The sequence below is a fragment of the Numida meleagris genome, chromosome 3, assembly GCF_002078875.1.
Source record: "Numida meleagris isolate 19003 breed g44 Domestic line chromosome 3, NumMel1.0, whole genome shotgun sequence".
Taxonomy (NCBI): domain Eukaryota; kingdom Metazoa; phylum Chordata; class Aves; order Galliformes; family Numididae; genus Numida; species Numida meleagris.
In genome coordinates, this window is record NC_034411.1 from 52562031 (window position 1) to 52581276 (window position 19246).

The window sequence follows — 19246 nt, forward strand, 5'->3', positions numbered from 1 at the left end:
GAAGGATCTATCTTGCATGAAGCACTCTACAAAACAGGCTTACTGACCAGGTCTATGCAACATAATTGTCAAAAAAGTTTCAGACAGATTTATTCTAAACTTCCCAAGCCAATTAAAATCTAATCCAAATCACTATCCAGATTAGGATGCCATAAAAAAAAAAAAAAAGCCATGCCCATACTAGAAAGCAAAACACAAGTAGTATCAGAGGTGTTCTAGCTATTAAATCTTGCTTAAGTTTACATTAACAAGTTTTGCACTACCATTTTCAAACTTGCTGACAAATAGATTCAGTCAGGTAGGTTTCAATGCATGCTTATGCTTATGTTTGATTTTATTTTCCTCATCTTTTTGCTTTGAGTATCAGACACATTTCAGACGCTGCAAAAACAGTGCAGTTACAAACAACATGCATTTGATCCAGAAGCTTGGAAAGACAGACATATCAGCTAATCTGATGTTAAAAGATACTACATAAATCAGACATACTTTGTGGTGCACTCAATTACTGTGTCATGTCAGTTACAAGACTACTTAGTCTTTCTTTCAAACAGCAAGAATGAATTTTTAACAGCCAAGAGCCCTAAAATAGCAGGAGCACACTTAAAAAACACTCAGAATTCAATTTCCAAGATATTTTAATTAGTTCCCAAGTCCAAATAGCCTCCATAACATAGCAGACAGAAAGAATATTAGCTGGGAATACAAAATTCTAGATCACTAATACCAAAGATGAACCTAACAGATGAAGAACAGTCCTTTGATTCAGCCTATTAAAGAGATGAAACATCTATGAAGTAAATCTCCCTAAAAGTTCATGCTGTTTAGCATCTCTGTCTCTGGTTTCAGGATCATCTCCAGAAATATTAGTACTTTCTCTTAGTCAACCATAGATAAACAAAATTCTCTGTGTTCACGCAAAAGGATCAAGAATCGCTGATCAAGACTGCATACAGCAGTCCACACGGTTGGTGGTGGTTGGGCTGGAACGCTATCAAAATCACTCTCTCTGATGTATCAAGAAATGTTTTCAATGTATGTACTAAAATAATATACAAACATCCTAAAGTCCTGCTTAACTTTATGCCTCAGATGATACCCAAATAATTTAGGTACAGAAAAAAAGTCCTTCCCATTGTATATCTGTCAGTCTTTTTACATACTTTCTTCTCAGGAGGAAGTTGTGAATTTTGTTACCATTTTAAAGGTATTTAAACTTCTTAAATAATTGTTTGAAATAATGAAAGCAGAGCCAGAATTTTAACAGAACATTCTTACGTTCAGCCTTTTTGCAGACTCGGAATTTCCCATACTGATAATCTAAATACTGAAACATGAATTCTAACTCTTAAGCAGTGTTAACAGTACATTCTTCAGTATTTTGCTTACATCAAACCACTTCATTCATATGCCTCTAGCTCCACTGCTTTAAAAATGAAAACGGAGAGTCCTACTGACACTGAAAGAGTGATTACATTGCCATAGGTGATGAGATGGAGAACTTCTGTATATTTCCACTCCCCTAACAGGTACAGTAATAAGCTGTTAGTTCTTTAGGCAAATCACATGAATCCGTTGGATAAAGGCTTTATTCTCTGCCCGTAATCAGTAACTTGAGGGCCTTCTGTAGATTCTGCACAGCAGTGCTCACGTCTTCATATTGCAAAGCACTGCCAGCATATTTGCAGTATTTTTGAGCTCTGGCAAAATCCTCTGGAGTCAAACGGACTTCCCCTGCAAAAACATAATTATAACATTATTATGTTTTACTTACATTTGCAGTAATATTACAAAAAAGCAGGCTGATATCTGTGGTAATATTTCAAACATTACTTCTTTGCTGCTGGTATTTTAAGAAATCAGAGAACCTTTTTTTTTTTTTTTTTTAAATATAATCCAGCACCTTTCAGAAGTAAGTCAATACCTTTGAGAAAGACCTGCTCTTTAGTTAAGGTAGCAAAAAAGAACATTTTAATAATAAGTCATCTGTAATCATATAACAATCTGCAAGAAATAAGGACAGTGTTTTTTTGTGCTACAATATAATTAGTTTGCTCTCTTTTTCAGAAATAATACAATAATAGTTAGAAACTGTTCCCTCTTAACTGGAATAAAATTTCAAGACGTGGAAGCATTTCACACTGAAATGTTTTTGCACATACTATATTTCTGTTTTATCCAAGCAATGTTCATGTTCAATTTTAGGCAAGATAACTAGAAACAAGATTGATCCTGTTACATTTCCCTATTTTTTAATGTTAGAAAAAAATATTCTCATAACTAAGTATAAAACAATTTAAGTGTCATTAGAATATTTTTCTGACATAAGTTCAAACATTATGAAGTCTAATAATCACAACACATGCATTCAGTGTTTTAAAAATAGTAGGTACTTATAAAATATTTACTTCAGAATGACTTAGCTTGTAAAAGATTGATTTTAATGAAAACATTTAAATAATTATATGCAATACCATAAATGAATAGCTCTTTATTTGATTTTCCACACAGCATTTTATAAGCAGTAATGAGATGTCACAGATTGAGAACAAATGCACTTTTAAATGTACCATGGGTTTTAATATAAAATTGGTTTAAGAAATGTTTAGTTCTCTAAGTATAGCTTTCTAATCCTAAGCAAGGACATGAATATGCTTCAGTGCATTTTATAAGGTACAAATATAGTTAGCCAGATTATTTCTTTCAAGATAAAACTCTTGTTAGCAATACTGTGAGAACATTTACTGAAGTATCTGAGTTCTTATCAGGAAATATCTTTCTTATTTGCTTTTCCTTTTTCCAATCTTTTTAAATAGTAAGCAGCTTTTGAACAAATAAAATGAAAAACCTGGGAATATTATAAATTAGACTGGTTTGCTGGTTTTTAAAACAACCATACCTCAAAAAAAAGCAGGATGGTAAGTGCTTTCAAGATTAATTTTATCTTTTTTTTTTTAAATACACACTAGAAAATCATTTATTTTCCCTTCAATAAATAAATATGACCACAAAATAACTTTTGAGCATTGAGGCACATGACAACTCGGTGGGCTCGTTCTCACTGCAGTGAATATTAGTTTACTGCCAAATAAGTGAAACCACATTAAAATCTCTTAAAATACACAAACATGGGTAAATACACGTGAGGGAGTACATAAGCATGAGCACACACTTAGGTTATTTTGCAACCTAAATAAAGTCAGAGACTAAAAGCAGCTGGGGTCAATCTGTGACCACATTACTGAACATCTTTAAGAAATCCAAAAGACCAAGTTCCTCTCAAAGTGGCTTTATGCTATGATGCCAAAAGAAACTACAAAATCATTCTTTAAAACGGGGCCAAGGCATCAGTCCACTATTCAACTAATTTATTGGAAGGAAGCCTAAATTCACCAGTCTAATCTTATTTTTTCAGTATGAGCTTTACTAATGTTTTGCTGGCATAAAGATTTATTTATTATGAAATCTATTTCAAATGCTATTATGACATAACTTGAGGGGAAAAAAATAACTTCAAATTTATAAACCAAAGTTTACACAAGGTGTTGATCTTTTGATGTGTTCAGTGGCCTCAGCTCTTATTGAAGTCAGCACCTCACAAAGGATAAGTAGAATAGAAATAAAACAGCTGTTTTCTAAGATTTTCAAAATAACGCAAAATTTAACTATAATGTCTGTACTTAAATAGAAAGTATCACCTCAAAAGTTAGTAACTAACTTCAGTTCATACACTGTAAGGGTTAAACAGCTTTGCAGGAAATGAACAACACCCTGAGCGTCTCATTGGTGAAGATGAACATGTGCCAAAAACATGATCTTGCAGAGAAGGCTGGCTAATGGTATCTCTCGCTGCGCTGGGAGGATTGCCGTCAGCAGGTCAAAGGAAATGATTCTCTCCATCTACCTAATACTGGTGAGGCTATATTGGAATACTGTGTCCAATTCTGGGCTCCCCAGCACAAAGTGAGACATGGAGCTAATGGAGAGTACAGTGGCGGGTCATGAAACTGATTATGAGACTGGAGCATCTTTCATACACGGAAAGGCTGAGAGAGATGGGACTCTTCAGCCCAGAGAAGAAATGGCTCAGGGTGATCTTATCAATACAGATAAATAAATGAAGGGCGTCAATAAGGAAGATGGAGCCGTAGGCTCTTCCGGTGGTGTTCAGTGACTAGAGTGGAGGTAACAGGCACAAACTAAAACACAGGAGGTTCCAGTGTGCGTATCAGGGAACACTTTTGATTGTGAGAGTGGCCAATGACTGCCATAGGTTGTCCAGAGAGATTGTGGAGTCTCCCTACTTGGGGATCTTCAAAAACCACCTTGATATGGTCCTGAGCAACCTGCTGTAGGCGGCTCTGCTTAAGCAGTGGGGTGGGACCAGTCGGACCTAGAGGTCCCTTTCAACCTCAACCCATCTGTCATTTGAGCTCTAAAAAAGCCCAAGAATATGGAGATGGGAAAAAGTAAACTATACTCATACTGAAACTCACATCTGAAATTATTAGTAATCACATTTAATTCTAAACTGACAGACATATGGAATTCGTAACTATTGTTAAAAACCATTATTGTTTCAGTTTAAGAGAAATGCAAAGTCAAAAAACCCAAAAAGACAATTTTACCAGATATGCTGAAAATTACGTTGAGAAAGAAAGCAGTTTTATATTAACATAAGTATTTTGTATGATGTACCTGCATCTGCCTGATATCCCTTTCTATTCATCATGTTTTCCTTTTCATGAAATTGTCCAAATACAAGGCAGCTGATTTAAGAATATTTTAATAAAATCATTGTAACTTCGTATATAAACACAGTCATGGCAAATACAATTCATGTTTATCAAAATCTGATGCTCTTTTTTTCCTGTTAAAGCAGTTAAGACATTCAAGACCATTTCTCAAAGAGTATTTCTTAAGATCATGAAAACACATAAAATGTATTTATTACTTCTGTTCTGTGCACAGGAAAGAAAACATTATTATAAATGCAACCAGAATGGACAAATGGTCTCTCTATACTACGTCACCTGTAGAAGGAAGCATACAGTAATACACGAACATCTTATAAAAACTCTAATATAATTATGAATGAATTTAGTGTTAGCAAAATCTAGAGGTAACAAATTTTTAAAAGGAATTAGATCAGAGAATTACACGATCATATAATACAAAGTTCTATATAGCTCTGCATTTTGTTAGCAGACATATTATGCAATGCTTAATTGCATAAGCTTTGATATTTTCAAAAGCCAATGTTAAACTATAAAATCTGTTCTCACAGGACAGGGCACTTATTGCAGGATTCATGCTAACTAAAAATCAAAGGAATAAAACTAAATTTTCTCTTAATAAATATTCCAGTCTTCTCCACATAGGCATTAATCAGATTGCTTCTGCCATGTTATGGGAGAGAAAGAAAATATATAATTTATTTTAAAAATATACATTTGATCTTCGTACCACAAAGTCTTCCAGGAGTATGTGGAATATCCTGTTTGGCTATGTCTATACTAGTACATTAAACAGTGCCAGGGAATGCGTCTCAGCACTTGAACTTGACTCTCTACACTGTTGAACTGCTGGAACAGATTGCAGTCTGGTTTTGGCCCATGACAACTACCACTTTCCCAAACAGTTCCTGGGCACGATTCACGGTTACAGCATGCTAAAGACCATTCAATACTGGCAGCCTTGATGAACTACCCTGTTTAGAAGGTTTAAAAGTTTAACAGTATGGACGTGAGTTGTTCTGTGCCAGCTGCTCTCAATGTCAAGTATTTTCAGGCATGTTCAATTTATTAGTATAGATACTGATATTTTGTCTAAACTGTGGAGTAAATGTACTTTGCATTGTACTAGCTGTATGGATCTGCTGGATGGCAACAATCATCTCTCCTTCCTTCCCAAAGACAACTTCAGTTCCATACGAAGAGTGCTTATCAAGGTCTAACCTCAATGTGCAGCTAGGAGAGATGTAGTATATCTTGCAATTCAGGAACTGGGAAGGGCTCCTGGGTCCCCCAGTTTAGCAAGTCTTGTGAAATACTGGCATTTCCTAATCTACTTACAGAAGAAGGAACAGGATACCATGGAGCACAGTATTGTGGGAATAAAAGAGAATCCTTAGCAGTATGTTGATAATGACGATGTTACTCTTACTATCTGAAGGTAGGATGCTTTGGGTTACGACCAGGCGTGCGTGGCAGGATGGAGATAGACAAGGAGCCATGCTTTCCACTGCTCTCAAGATGCTTAATTCTGTGCATGCAAACAAAACTGTAACTGACATAATCTATATACCTTCTCAAGCTCCTGCATAACTGACAGCTTATTTTCTAAGCTTTCACAACCACGGATCTGCATATCGCCTCCTGGGGTATACTTTTTCAAAACATACTCATAAGAATCTAACATCTTATGCTGTTACAAGACCCAAACTTGTAGTAACACAACAAGAGATGTGCAGAGGAGGAATGCAGGCATGCAAATACTCATATTAGATCGAGTTAAAGATTCATCACTGTGCTTAGCAAGGGTCTTAATATCCTAATTACAAGATAGCAGTTTTTATAAACTATCAGAAGCACAGGGTATCTTAATTCACTCAATTCATTTTCATTTGTATTTATATGTTTATTAAATCAGGTTATTACAGGCTAGAGGGAACAATGTACTGATATACTATCTAGACACCAAATAATGTAACTTCTAATACTTAAAGAATAGTTAAAGTTTAATTCAAAACTACAACACTTTTGTCATCTAGAATTAAATATTCAAACTGATAAACAACTATGACCAGAATTTTCAGAGTAGTTATCAAAAAACCTTTTAGAATAACTGCCTAGATTATCTTGATCAGTTGATTAAGTATGAAAGCTTTGCTGCCAAAACTTGCCTTTTAACTAGCAGTTACTATGACAAAGACTAAATAAAGTTTTTAGCTGTTTTCATTAAGTAGTGACCAAAACTCCTACCACAGCCCCCAAAATTGCAAAGCCATCACCAACATTAAATGATTCAGTGACTGGTTGGAGGTTTTCAATAAAGTGAGCTAACTGTAACAAGAGACATTAATATGCTAGACAGAAACAATACGATGTACCTTTTGTTACTCAAGAAAATGTTAAAAGCAAATCTGAATACTTCAAAGGTAATAACTGTTATTTTTCCTTTTAAGACATCTTTGACAAAAATAGGTCCTTAATATATTAGGTCTTCACATCCTTAAGCACTCTTATGACAAATGACTAAACTCAAGCTAAACAATGAATTCCTATTGTAGCATTCCACTGATTAAAACGCTTTTGCAGTGAAGCTGGTATTTTTAAACACAGAAGTAAAATTCATACAATATAAGTTAGTAGAAACTCTACATCAAAGAGAAATGACATTTAAAAGATAAAAATCTTGATTAAACGGTAAATCAAAATAACATCACTAGCAATACTTCATTGTACTATTTCATTTAATACAGAGATTACTTATAATCAACAAGCACTGCTGGTACAGAACACAGCAAGCACGCTGCAACAGAAGACACCACTGGAATGTTTTTCTTGCTTATTTATTGAAATGAACAAGTAATTTACAAATTAATCCTGAAGAAGTAATTTTAAGTAAAGTGAATGTGTATTAATCACCAAAAATAGAATTTAGAAAGGTTATCAGGAATACAGACTTTGCTGAGTACACCAGAACCTTATCTGAGAAACAATGGAGAAAGCATAGCACAATGTCAGCTTATTGGCTTGAAAAAGAAAAAAAAGAAAAAAAAAATCAGACAACCCTATCAGAAAAATACAATATTTAGATGATGATGTTTCTTTTTAAAACTTACGAATTGCCAGCATTCTGGTAATGGTGACATTATTCCTCAAACTTCTTTAAGTGTTGCAAATTAAACTATGGGGAAGCTGGAGGGGGCAGAGAGAGGCACAAACCACACAGCACATTCATGCATGGACAATACAAATGCCACCACCTTACCTGCAGACTGAGCACTGTAAAGGGAAGGATCTACAAGAGGAATATTTTGAGGAGAAGGTTGAACGGTATTAGTTGTGACTCCTGTAAATCAATGAAGACAATTGGAACAGGGTTATTTCTGTTTATAGGCTTTAGAAGTACGCCAAAGTAGGAAAATAAGAACAGGTAACCTTAATGATTCAGTGATCTTTAACTTAAGCAGTAGATGGCTTCTAAAGTCTTAAAGTTTGTAGCAAATAATCTTAAAGCTTACACTGCTGACCAGGAATGTTTTATAAAACAATACTGAAGAATTTACAGGCTCTCACTCATGTTATCAATACAGTATTTCACAGAAATTTAACTTTCAAGTGTTATACAAACTAAGAAAATATTAGTCCAAAAGACACTGTTTTCCCTAGAGTATTAAGGAAAATCTGCACAGGAACAGTATGACCAAACTTTTGTTACTGGAAGTTTATATTCTACCTCTTAATACTGGATAGAGACTATTTTTAAAGCCTCATGTCTGCCATCTCACACTTGCAAGCTAAGTCCTCCCTAATTGCTTTAAAAACAAATGGTGAGAATATAGAAGGTAGATTTGAAAGGGAAATGCTGCTGCTAGAAGCAACAAAGTGGAGTTAAAAATAAGAAATGTAAAAAATGCATTCCAACAAGCAACATATTCCATAATTTTCAGATCTGGCAAAAACAAACAGTAAACATTTACTTAGGCAGAATACAAAAAAACGACACCCTCCCAGATTCTTCCCCTACCCCCCCCCCAAAAAAAAAAAAAAGAAAACCAACCAACTATCTGAAGGATTTCCCTTTGATAAAGCTGAAAAAAAAGAGCATCCTGAACTTCTAATGGGGTGAAACATTCTAAAAATTACATTCTTAAAAGTAAAATAAGGGGAGGGGATACATGAGAAAAACAACTTGTTCTTTTAAAACAAAACTACATCTCAACAATCAAATGATCATCAGGATTGAAACCAAGAGCTTCTCACTTGCTAGTCTTATTATTATATGGCAAGTGGAGGTGGAAAAGTTCTGTGTTCAAATTATCTAAAAAAACAATCTTTTTTTTTCTTTTTAATGCAGCTATTGGGAAGAACTTTGGCTTTTTAGGAACATGTATTGAGGCCAAAATTGACAGAAAACAAGGAGTCAATACACCTAGCAGTCTATCTCCTATGGCATTTTTACAGTGTTACTGTATGAGGTTGCTTCTGCCATAAATTACCTACATTGTTTTATTTTATTTTATATCTGATGGAAAGAAGGCTATCATAGAATTTGCCTCTTAATAAAGGCATAAATTCTATGCATGTGATTGTGATATACCTGTGTTATGAGGTACTTCAGCTGGAGTATTGGCTGGTGCATGGGCACCTGGTGGTACGTGTATGCCAGTGAAATTACTAGCTGGTGTGTTGTTAGATTCGTATGTAGATGATGATGACGTTGGTTGATTTGTTCCACTCTGGTGAGAAGATGATCCTGCTTCTTCTCTTTCAAGATCTGTTAACATGACATAAAACAGAAATCACTCCAACTCTTTTGTCCAAACACGAAAATGTAAGTGTCTTTTATAAAATTCCTAGTTAGCAGAAAAACTGACACCACCACAATGTGATACAGAACATTTAACTAACAAAATCACTTTGATTTTGCAAAGTTAAAAGGCAATCTGCTTTTGAGAATGAGGGAGTGGGAGGAAACATGTTTTCACTATACTTTGTACAATTATAAGAAATTACCCCAAATTTCTTGCCCGGACTTAAAACTGTTTATTCTGACCCCTATGACTTCCTATCGCCCTTATCTGTCTCTTCAGTTCCATTCTAATTTCTCTACCTCTACATTAGGACTTCTTATTCCATATCTGCGATCCCTTGCCCCATACTTGCATATGTCTTACACTAACTACCTCGTGACCTTTTCACCAACGCATTCTCAGCACCACCTTCAAACTTCCTCAGTGGCTAGTTCAAGGTCTCCAGTTACTCCAGCAAAAGTGGACTGCAACCCAACTCCAGTTAATTCCCACTACCTCCTAACTTCCTTACCCAGGATGCCTAATTTCAATGTTAGTTTTTTTCCTCTTCTCCTTCCCGCTTCTCTCTTCCAATCTACCCTCCATGTCTGGACCTGTGTACCCTCTGTATGTGAGTCTGGAGGCTTTTTCCCATTCCAGACCAGTCTAGAGAATACACAAGTTTCCTCCCTGTAAATGACAGCTTTCTATCCACAGTGGATCTGAGATACAATTGCAGGAAAGTCCCATCTGCCTTAGGATTCCCCATGGATGTGGAACCTTTGGAGAATTCAGCTGTAAAATTCTAGCAAGCCCAAGTACGTGTAAACTGCAGTTTCTCAAAGGCTCAGAACTTGGGCCAAACACAGGCAGATTTTCTTAGAGACAGGAAAAGCCCATCCCTGGGAACAAGGGAAAGAAAAAACACCCAATCTCCTGCCAACTCCTTTCTCCAAGTTTCAAGCCCTCACAGAGACTATCCATCTCATTCTCTCTGATCTCTTTTCAGAAACAATAATAGTGACTGAAATTAATAAAATGAAAAACAAAACCAAAAAAAAACCCAACAACTGTAGGCAATACTGGCCATGGAAGATAGGAACTCAAATGGCTGAAGTCTGGAACTGTTAGGAAAGAGCCAAACAAAAAAATGTTGGAAGTGTTTGCAATCCTTAGTAGTAATGCCTGTAAGAGGCAAATTCACAAGGGGGAAATATACTTTTATTCAGGCATATGCACGAAGAAAAAGCTGAAACGTTTGCTCATTGTGCAATTGTCAAATGTTAAACTGTATTAAACATAAAAGTAGCTTTGCTTAAATTAATGCTTATTACGTATTTAGAGTGTGCAAATGTCATCAAAGCATATTAAGTATTCTTTCTGCAAAGTAAATATTTAAAATATTATTAATCAAAGATTAAATATTAAGACCATGTTGACTTATGTGCTTGCAGTATTCCTGAATGGTTTTAACAGCAGTGGTAAATAAAAGGTTTTCAGGCCGGTGGAAAAGAATTTTTAAATTCAACAAATTACTTTTAAGTTCTGTGATTAGAATATCGATACAATTATTGAGAAATACACACATTTTCAGGGCATGTATACTAAAAAATTAGAGAATTAACTTCTCAAAGAGCAGTTAATATCCTAGTGCTTAAAGTATTTTCCATTTGCTTAAGTATGCTGCAATACCGGCCTGTAAAAGAGTGACACAATTGCTTCACATTCATTTTCAGCTCCAGTCAAGTTTCTTGTCTTGGAACCTCATCAGACTTTGTGCTTGGATCTTAGTATAATGGATCTGTGGGATCTTTAGATTTTCCTCAGAGCCACAGTATACCCAGACAATCTGTTTTGCTGTTTGTTTAATTATTAAAGCTAAGACTTTCTGGAATAAGGCTGATATCCCTGGCTCTAGAACAAAATGTCCAAAGATACTTCTATAAGCATAAAAGATTCTCAAGGTCTAATGGCATTCCTTGTTAACCATATAGATTAAATCTACTAAATTTCTGGTAAATCTCAATGTCTCAAATTGTTAGCAATTTTGAGGTGAACTCTGATTCACAGAAATAAGCAGAAGGTAGACATGAAGAAGAACAAACCTCAAAAAGTTAACTTTTATGTTTTGATATGACCTGGGCCAGAAGTTGTAAACATAATAGATGTTTAACATGCCCAGAAAATCTTCAGTGAAAGCAACCCATTCTCCAATACTTTTAAACCAAAATCTAATCTGAATTATATTTCTATTATCTTACTACACAAACACACACTGAACTTGAACCAACATACCTGGAGATCTAAAATTAGCCACAGCAAACTTCTCTACCAGTTTGTCTTAATAGTCACTTTTTAAAATTGCTACATAAAGGTTTTCATCCACACTGCAAAATACAGAGACAGCAAAATCCAAGAACTGATCAGTTTGGTAAGTACAAACAGTGATGTCTGCATTCTGAAACCAGGAGTTTATTGATTGATAGGATAAGGTAAGTCATTAATACATTATCACCACATAGGGGCACATGCTTTATATGACAAGACTCTATGTTGAGTGCAAATGTTTTCCCAATTTTACCTTGATTGGAATGTCTTTTTTACATTACAAATTATTATACCTTATAGTATATAGAAATGTATTGTCCAGTGTAAAGAAGCACCAAATGTAACTTAAATTCAACACCCAGAGGACTAAATTGAAAACTAACAAAATTTGTAAGGAGTCCAGAGATTTAAAAACATATTTTTTGCTATCATCTACTAATTTTATTTTAAAAAGCATCTTATTTTCCTCATTGTCCTGCAATGTCTCTCTCTAGCTTGAGATGTTGCTAAAAGATGTAGAGTGTAAGGTTCTCTCTGGAACACTGCTTCTCTCTCTCCTCTCTCTCTTTTTTTCCTACCATGCTGAGAAACGAACTGAGATAAAACAACAAAGTCCTTTCACTGTTCACATACTTTTCTTTCAACTAGTTGGGACTATAAAGGTTTCCTGGAACTCTGCAATATAAATGTAGAATATATGTTATACATTGCAATTAAATTGGTGACAATACAATTCACTGTGACTATACTGTGACTGTTCAATAAGTTTGTCCTATTTGAAATTAAAATTTTAATTTTCCCGCTAGTATAAACTCTTTTTTGATGACCTGGGGTTACTGCTAAGTGACCTTTATGTGTACTCTATAACTTGTATTCTAAATTCTTAATAACTCGTGCATGTCATTTTAAAGTTTCCATGGTGGCAATCTGACAAAACATCCATAAATCCAGCAGAATCATACAAAGCATGCCTATGTTACTGTAAAAACATCTCCAAGAGTTACAGTATAGTTTTCAAGAACCACATAGAAAATAACACTTTGGAAAAAAATGGTAATTTGTCAAGCTATAGAGACCTAGTTTCACTCTGTTTAAACAGACTTTTTTCCACTTGCAAAGGAAGGAAGAGAATGAGCAAGCAGAAAGGAATGGGGAAGGTCCAGTTGTACATTCAAACAATGTTTCTTTTCTTCTTATGATGCACAAAGTAAGAATTGACAATTCCTATTTATGCGAATCTTTAATAAAAAATGATTAGCAAAATTTTATTTTTATCTTTGTTGTGTAAATCATTATGACCAACTAAAGAGGTAATTTCCAAAAACGAACAGCAAAAAGTATTTTTCATTTACTTGCTCAGAAAATAATTTTTATCTTACCATATGAAGTATAGCTTAACAAATAGAAAGACTTTGCTGAATTGGATATATTGTAGACTTCCTATGAATATTGATGTTATAATTTTAGCTCACTCAGTGTCTGCATCCTTCTTCTTTTACATCTAACTTGGTAATGAAAGCAACAATCTTCACCTTTTCACAGTACCACTTTTAATGATCTGCGATGTAGACTAACGGTATAAGTCTGAATTCTGTTTTCCCTCCAATAACAGCTTCTTCTGTAGTCCTGAATAAGTCAGCTACTTTGGCCTGCACATTAAGAAAATGACAAAAAAGCTTGTCGATTGCTGCTGAGAACCAATTATTGTATACGAGTTGCATAATTTTTTTTTTTTTAGCAAAAGAGATGTAATCTTTGCTTATAAATATGTATGTATATTTCACAATTAGAATTCATTGTATGTAATCTGGTAAGGTTTGTAACCATTCCTATAGCTATGAACTTAATCACTAAAAATCACTGATTTAAAGCTGTACCATCCACTATCAAAGACTTTTTTTCTCATGTCTTCTCCATTGAATTCCTAAGAAACTGGTGTAATCTGTCTTACAAAGATGTGGTGCTGTCTGCACATGGAGTTGCATCATAGGTCCCTCACTGCAGCTGCACCAGCAGTAAAAAAGAAAAAAAAACACACAAAAAGCTGCCTTGAAAAAGATCACACGTAGAAGAAAGATTAAGTTTGATAATTCTTCTCTTGAAATACAGCTATGTCAAGACTGAAACATAAAACAGTGGGTAAGCCATTCCAGTGATCAAATATGTAGGGTATCTTTAAGTAAAGAAAACATGGTAACAAGAGTTAATCAGTAGCTTGGTAGTCAAACTGTAACATCCCCTATTTGACACAAATATTTGAACTTACTTCTATTTCATTGTTTCAAGAATACTAATACTCACACATTATTATCTCCATTTAACTACAAAAAATAGGCATGCAGGTTGTTAGATACTTCAACAACAACAAAATAAAACCTGACAATACACATGGAAGGATGTTTGGTGCAGTTAGATTAAATTAAAAAAAGATGACTAATTTTTTTTTTTTTTTTTAACTGTAATGGTGTGTAGAAAATATAAATGATAGTAAGAAATTACATAGTGGAAAGCCACTTTACAGACAGTTTTGGCTTAATTTGAAACTCAGAAGCACCTTCATCTAGTCCTTTCTACCTATTGATTCTCTTTTCTAAATACAACTGAATGATTTTTTAAGAGTCATAAAATAATGCTGGTTGAAGGGTTCCTTGTTCATAGCAGCGCTAACACAAATCAGGTTGCTGCAAAAAGAGAATAGAAAGAACTAATTCCTCAAGTGATAGATTACTTTCTAGAAAAGGTGAGCTAGGAATGAGTAAGACCGTCAGTCTTCTACTTCTTTCTACTCTGCTCAACATCAGATAAAGGTGGTAAGCTGAATAAGTCACTGTTTTCATTCAAGCCATTTTGTGTCTTTTTATCTTCTGCTATGCGTTTGACTCCTCCTAAACAATCAGTCAGTGACTGCCAACTGGTATATGATGCTATGCTTTACTGTATGGATAACCAGTTCAACCTTTCTATGAATAGTGAGAGAAAAGAGGATGCTCTTTTCTCACATCAACAGCAAAGAAGCTTCAAAATATTGATCACATGACAATAAATTTGAAAATCAGAAGAAAAGCTTGTTTTCTAATATTTTATGGAAAAATACCAGCCTATTCATAACATATCTGACAAGTGCAGATTTCAAAACCTAGTGAAGATCCAGGTACAGACCCCAAAAATGAATCAATAGTAACAAATAAATATTTAAGTCTGTGTGTGATATGGATCATTTGCATCAACCAAAACTTCATGTAGTGAGTTCACTAACTACCAAGGCAGATTTATCTCCTCTATAGAGGAAAGAGCCCTCAGCTCTTAAGAAGAAAAAAGAAATACATACCAAAAGTCTCTCCTTCCATTCCAATAGGTCCAGGCTGAGGAGTCTCTCCATTTTTCAAGCAGTTATGGATGTATGCTGCTTTCCACCTGGCATACTTTCTGTGCTGAACATTCTGGGAAAGGTAAATGGTCAGTTATTTTAACCACTCACTTCCGTAAATTAATGCAGTCAAGGAAGTAATGTAAGAGGTTGTTACAATGGAATATATTTTTTTCTTTCGCTTCCCCTTCCATTTTTGCAATAACTTTGAGTCTAGGAATTCCATCCAGCTGTGCATATGCAAAAAAATGCAATTCTTTTAAAACCTATGTTTTTCATCCAGACAAGAGATTATTAAAATGCTAGCATTTGATGCTCTTTCAAAGGTAATGCATGTGAAATTAATCAGTGAATTAAAACATATATAAAAAGAACAGCTCTAATAGGATCTCAGTATGAAATGAAAATGCAGAGATCTTCGATTAATACAGAATGTCAGAAAAAGGAAATCAATAATACAAAGATCATCTAGTGTGAAAGACAGCACACTGCGTAGTAATTACTGATAGGAAGTTTTTTTTTTTTTATATCTCACATCTCCATAAACTTGATTATTTACTTCAGATTAAAAAAATAATCTGAAGCAGAGTGCTAATTCTGATCAATAACATTGGATTTTTTTATTACATTATTTTAAATTACAAGTAGGCATTTAAAACCATGAAAACAGACAGGTCGATGTAGTTGTGGATTACTATGGTACGTACAGGATATTCTACACATAAAATATTTTAATGTAATATCTTTATAACACTACTTAAACCAGATGAAGGACTTCAGCAAGAAATAAACTACCTGCACAAAGAGAGCTAATCATAATAGTGACTTGAAATAGGCTGTTCATTGCATGGTTAATAGTTTAGCTACTGATCAAAACATTAGAATATTTCTCAAATATTTTAATCGCTATATTTGACACAATTTCATTTTTGCCAACTCTTATCTTGTGGAGAATCTGTGAAATAACAGCAATGAGAAGCGAATCTGCTGCTTGCCTTTCTGATTCCACTTTCATAGTAAAAGTTCAAAACTGTAAAAATCTGGTAGTAACTTCAGTATTAGAAAAAAACTCATGTTGATTTTTCACTATTTAAAGATCCTGTGGAAAAGGCATCGAGGAAAAGCATTTGACTTGGGTTTTCAGACATTCTTCACAGAGTGGAACATGAATGACAAATAAACCTCAGAATATCATCTAGTGTGAAGTTCTCCATTTTACTTTTTACTGTTTTAAATGCAACATAAACATGTCAAAACACAACTGAAGGATTGGCAACTTCATATTTTCTGGGACTGGTACAATACATTTTTTTTCTTTTTTCTTATTCCAGGAAAAGAGTTCTCAATGGTCATGAGAAAGTTTTAATACAAGGGCTGCTCCAAAAGTAAATCCACCTATTTTATTCTATTGGTTGACAACGTCAGAGGCAGATGGTGGTGGTATGGCAGTAGAGGTTAAAACTTAACATTAACATTTTGTTAATTTTGTTGCTGTGCAACAGATGGCAGCAGAGGGACAGTCTCACAAAATGGTGTCTGACATGGAAGTGCACACGAAGCAAAAGTGTGTCATTTAATTCCTCCATGCAGAAAAAATCTGCACCCACTGACATCCATCGGTGTTTGCTGAATGTTTATGGAACCCAAACAGTGGATGTGAGCACAGTGAGGCAGTAGGTGACAAATTTCAGCAGTGGTGATAGTGACGTAAAAGACAAGCCACATTCTGAACAGCCAAGCAGATTTTTATGAGCACAGCTTGCAGGCTCTTATTCAACACTAGTGAAAATGTGTACCTAACGGTGACTATGTTGAAAAACAGTGTTTTGTAGCTGAGAAATTGCTCTATCAAATATTGTTATTGTGCTCTTTACATCTGTTATAGTTTCCATAGAAATAAATAGGAGGCATTACTTTCAGAGCAACCTACATAGAAGCAATAAGCTACATATTGTGACAGTTATGGGTTAATACATTTCACAGGATATGATTGAGCAGAAAGAGAGATGTGAAATGTGGAAGCATGAGTGGAATAATTTAGTCATCTGGATAACACAGATTGTCTCATACCAACAACAGCATCTGGAAGGCACTAGTGAACTCAAAAATCCACAGTAGCAATCACAGGTAAAGTAGTTTGGAAACAGAGGTAGACAAATCATTCTCTTTAAAAAAGTCCTGATTGAAATTACATCCAACGTTTAAGAATTAATAAACTGAAATCCAAAATTGAACTTTACAAAGCCTACTGCACTATTATCTAGGATAAGAGAGAGAGTTGTAGTATACTGGAAAACCCTAGCAAGCGCCCTTGCTCACATTTAATACATGGTTAAATAATATTTATTTCCTGAAATTCACTTTCCTAGATATAGCTCTGAAAACAGATTCTCTATCATTTGCTCTTTTATTAAACAGCCATTAAGTAACCAACAAATTCAACTGCACAGGTATATTTGTCAAAGACTTTAAGGAAGTTAATGAGTGACATTGAACAAAATGATTGAAAGAGATGTTTTGAAAATTATATTGGAATTTTCTTCTAATTTTTCAATGTTGAATACAACATTCTCAGCAGCACTTCTTCAAAATTAGTTAAGAATTACATTTTTATTAAAGAAATGGGATGTAACATTATAAAATATTTTACAAAGTTCAGTAATTTATTATAAAACACTGAAAGAGCATTCTAAAGATAATCCACCCACAGAAAATTATTTGGAGTGTTCTGCCAGGCTGATGTAGTAAGACAGAACTCTACAAGATTCACAGTTTTTGCCTAGGATCATAATTGTTCCAAAACCTGTCAGAGTTTTGAACACTCTTTGAAACAACTTGCAATATATAGTAAACTACCCTTAAAAGTCAAAATTGTGCTTCTCAGATGCTGTGCATGATTAAAATACAGTTAATTAATTCATTTCAATTAAAGTAGTATTAAAAAAAGCATAATCTTTTTGACAGTGATAGCAAATTTGAAAAATTTACAAAATTTATAAAAGATCACAAAAGTTTACATGCATGTAAGTGAACCTCTTGAAGGGTATCTGAAGATATTAATGTCCAAATGGTCAGATATCAATGCTTTTTTTTTTTTAGTAAATTCATGCCCTTCCAACTTATCACCTTCTAATAGTGAGATTTATTATAACACCAAAAATATCTATTTTAACTAAAATTGTGTATAATTCCAACTCAATAATTGCAGTAAAGATCTTGCTTGTTGGATGAAAAGGGGGAAGGTAGAAAAGCCAGGAACATTTCTCCCTATAATCATTCTCACTTATGTAATTCTGCGTCTCACAATACCATTAGGATATTTTTTAAGACAGAATTTTAAAGCAAAACTAAACAACTTGCAACTGTGTTAGGAAAAACAATCAACTTACACTGATACCCCTAACACTTACCTCTTCAGAGAGCTCCCCAAATACTGTCAGAACATCTATCAGGAGACTGGCAGTGTAAAAGGACTTTACCATGTTTCTATAAAAAAAAAAAAAAAGAGCATTTCACTAACTTGGTAATGTCATCCTCTTAGGATCACCTTTTAATCACTGGCATTCTAGATTATACTGGCTTGTTTCAAATCAATTAACACTAATAATATCTTTTAATCTGATGCTACAGAATTTACTTCACAATGTCTATGTTTAGGAATATATTGAGAAGTCTCATGACCACTACGCATACAGTCTTCAGCAATTTTTGAAGCAGGTCATGGGCTCTGCACTTTGTTTCTAGTTTGGAACGTTCAATACAGGACATTGGACATCCTCTACTATCTTGGAAAAAGACCAGCCAAATCATCAGTGTGCTGTAGTGATCACTGTAAATCAAACAACATCAGGCATCATCACAAAGATTTCAATATACAATTTCCATACATTCAACTAAGTTCAATATCAGTCTAAGTTCAGTATTACATTTTAGAAGGTTCACCAGTAGGTGAGCAACTGCTTAAAAAACACGAGATGGAGGATACCAGTTAAACTGTGAAGTGAGAGATCAAAACAGTAACAAATGGAGTT

At 34.3% G+C, this 19246-nt stretch overlaps 1 protein-coding gene across 2 annotated transcripts in view; it reads right to left on the reverse strand.

Moving 5' to 3' along the window:
- Positions 312-19246, reverse strand: part of VTA1 (vesicle trafficking 1) — a 32809-nt gene continuing 13874 nt past the window's right edge. For both annotated transcript variants that reach the window (XM_021391281.1, XM_021391282.1), the window contains exons 4-8: positions 18626-18701; positions 15177-15288; positions 9328-9504; positions 7996-8076; positions 312-1734 (exon numbers count right to left, since the gene is read on the reverse strand). In XM_021391281.1, coding sequence (XP_021246956.1) covers positions 1589-1734; positions 7996-8076; positions 9328-9504; positions 15177-15288; positions 18626-18701 — 592 coding nt within the window. In that variant the 3' untranslated portion in view covers positions 312-1588. The remainder of the gene's footprint in view (positions 1735-7995; positions 8077-9327; positions 9505-15176; positions 15289-18625; positions 18702-19246) is intronic.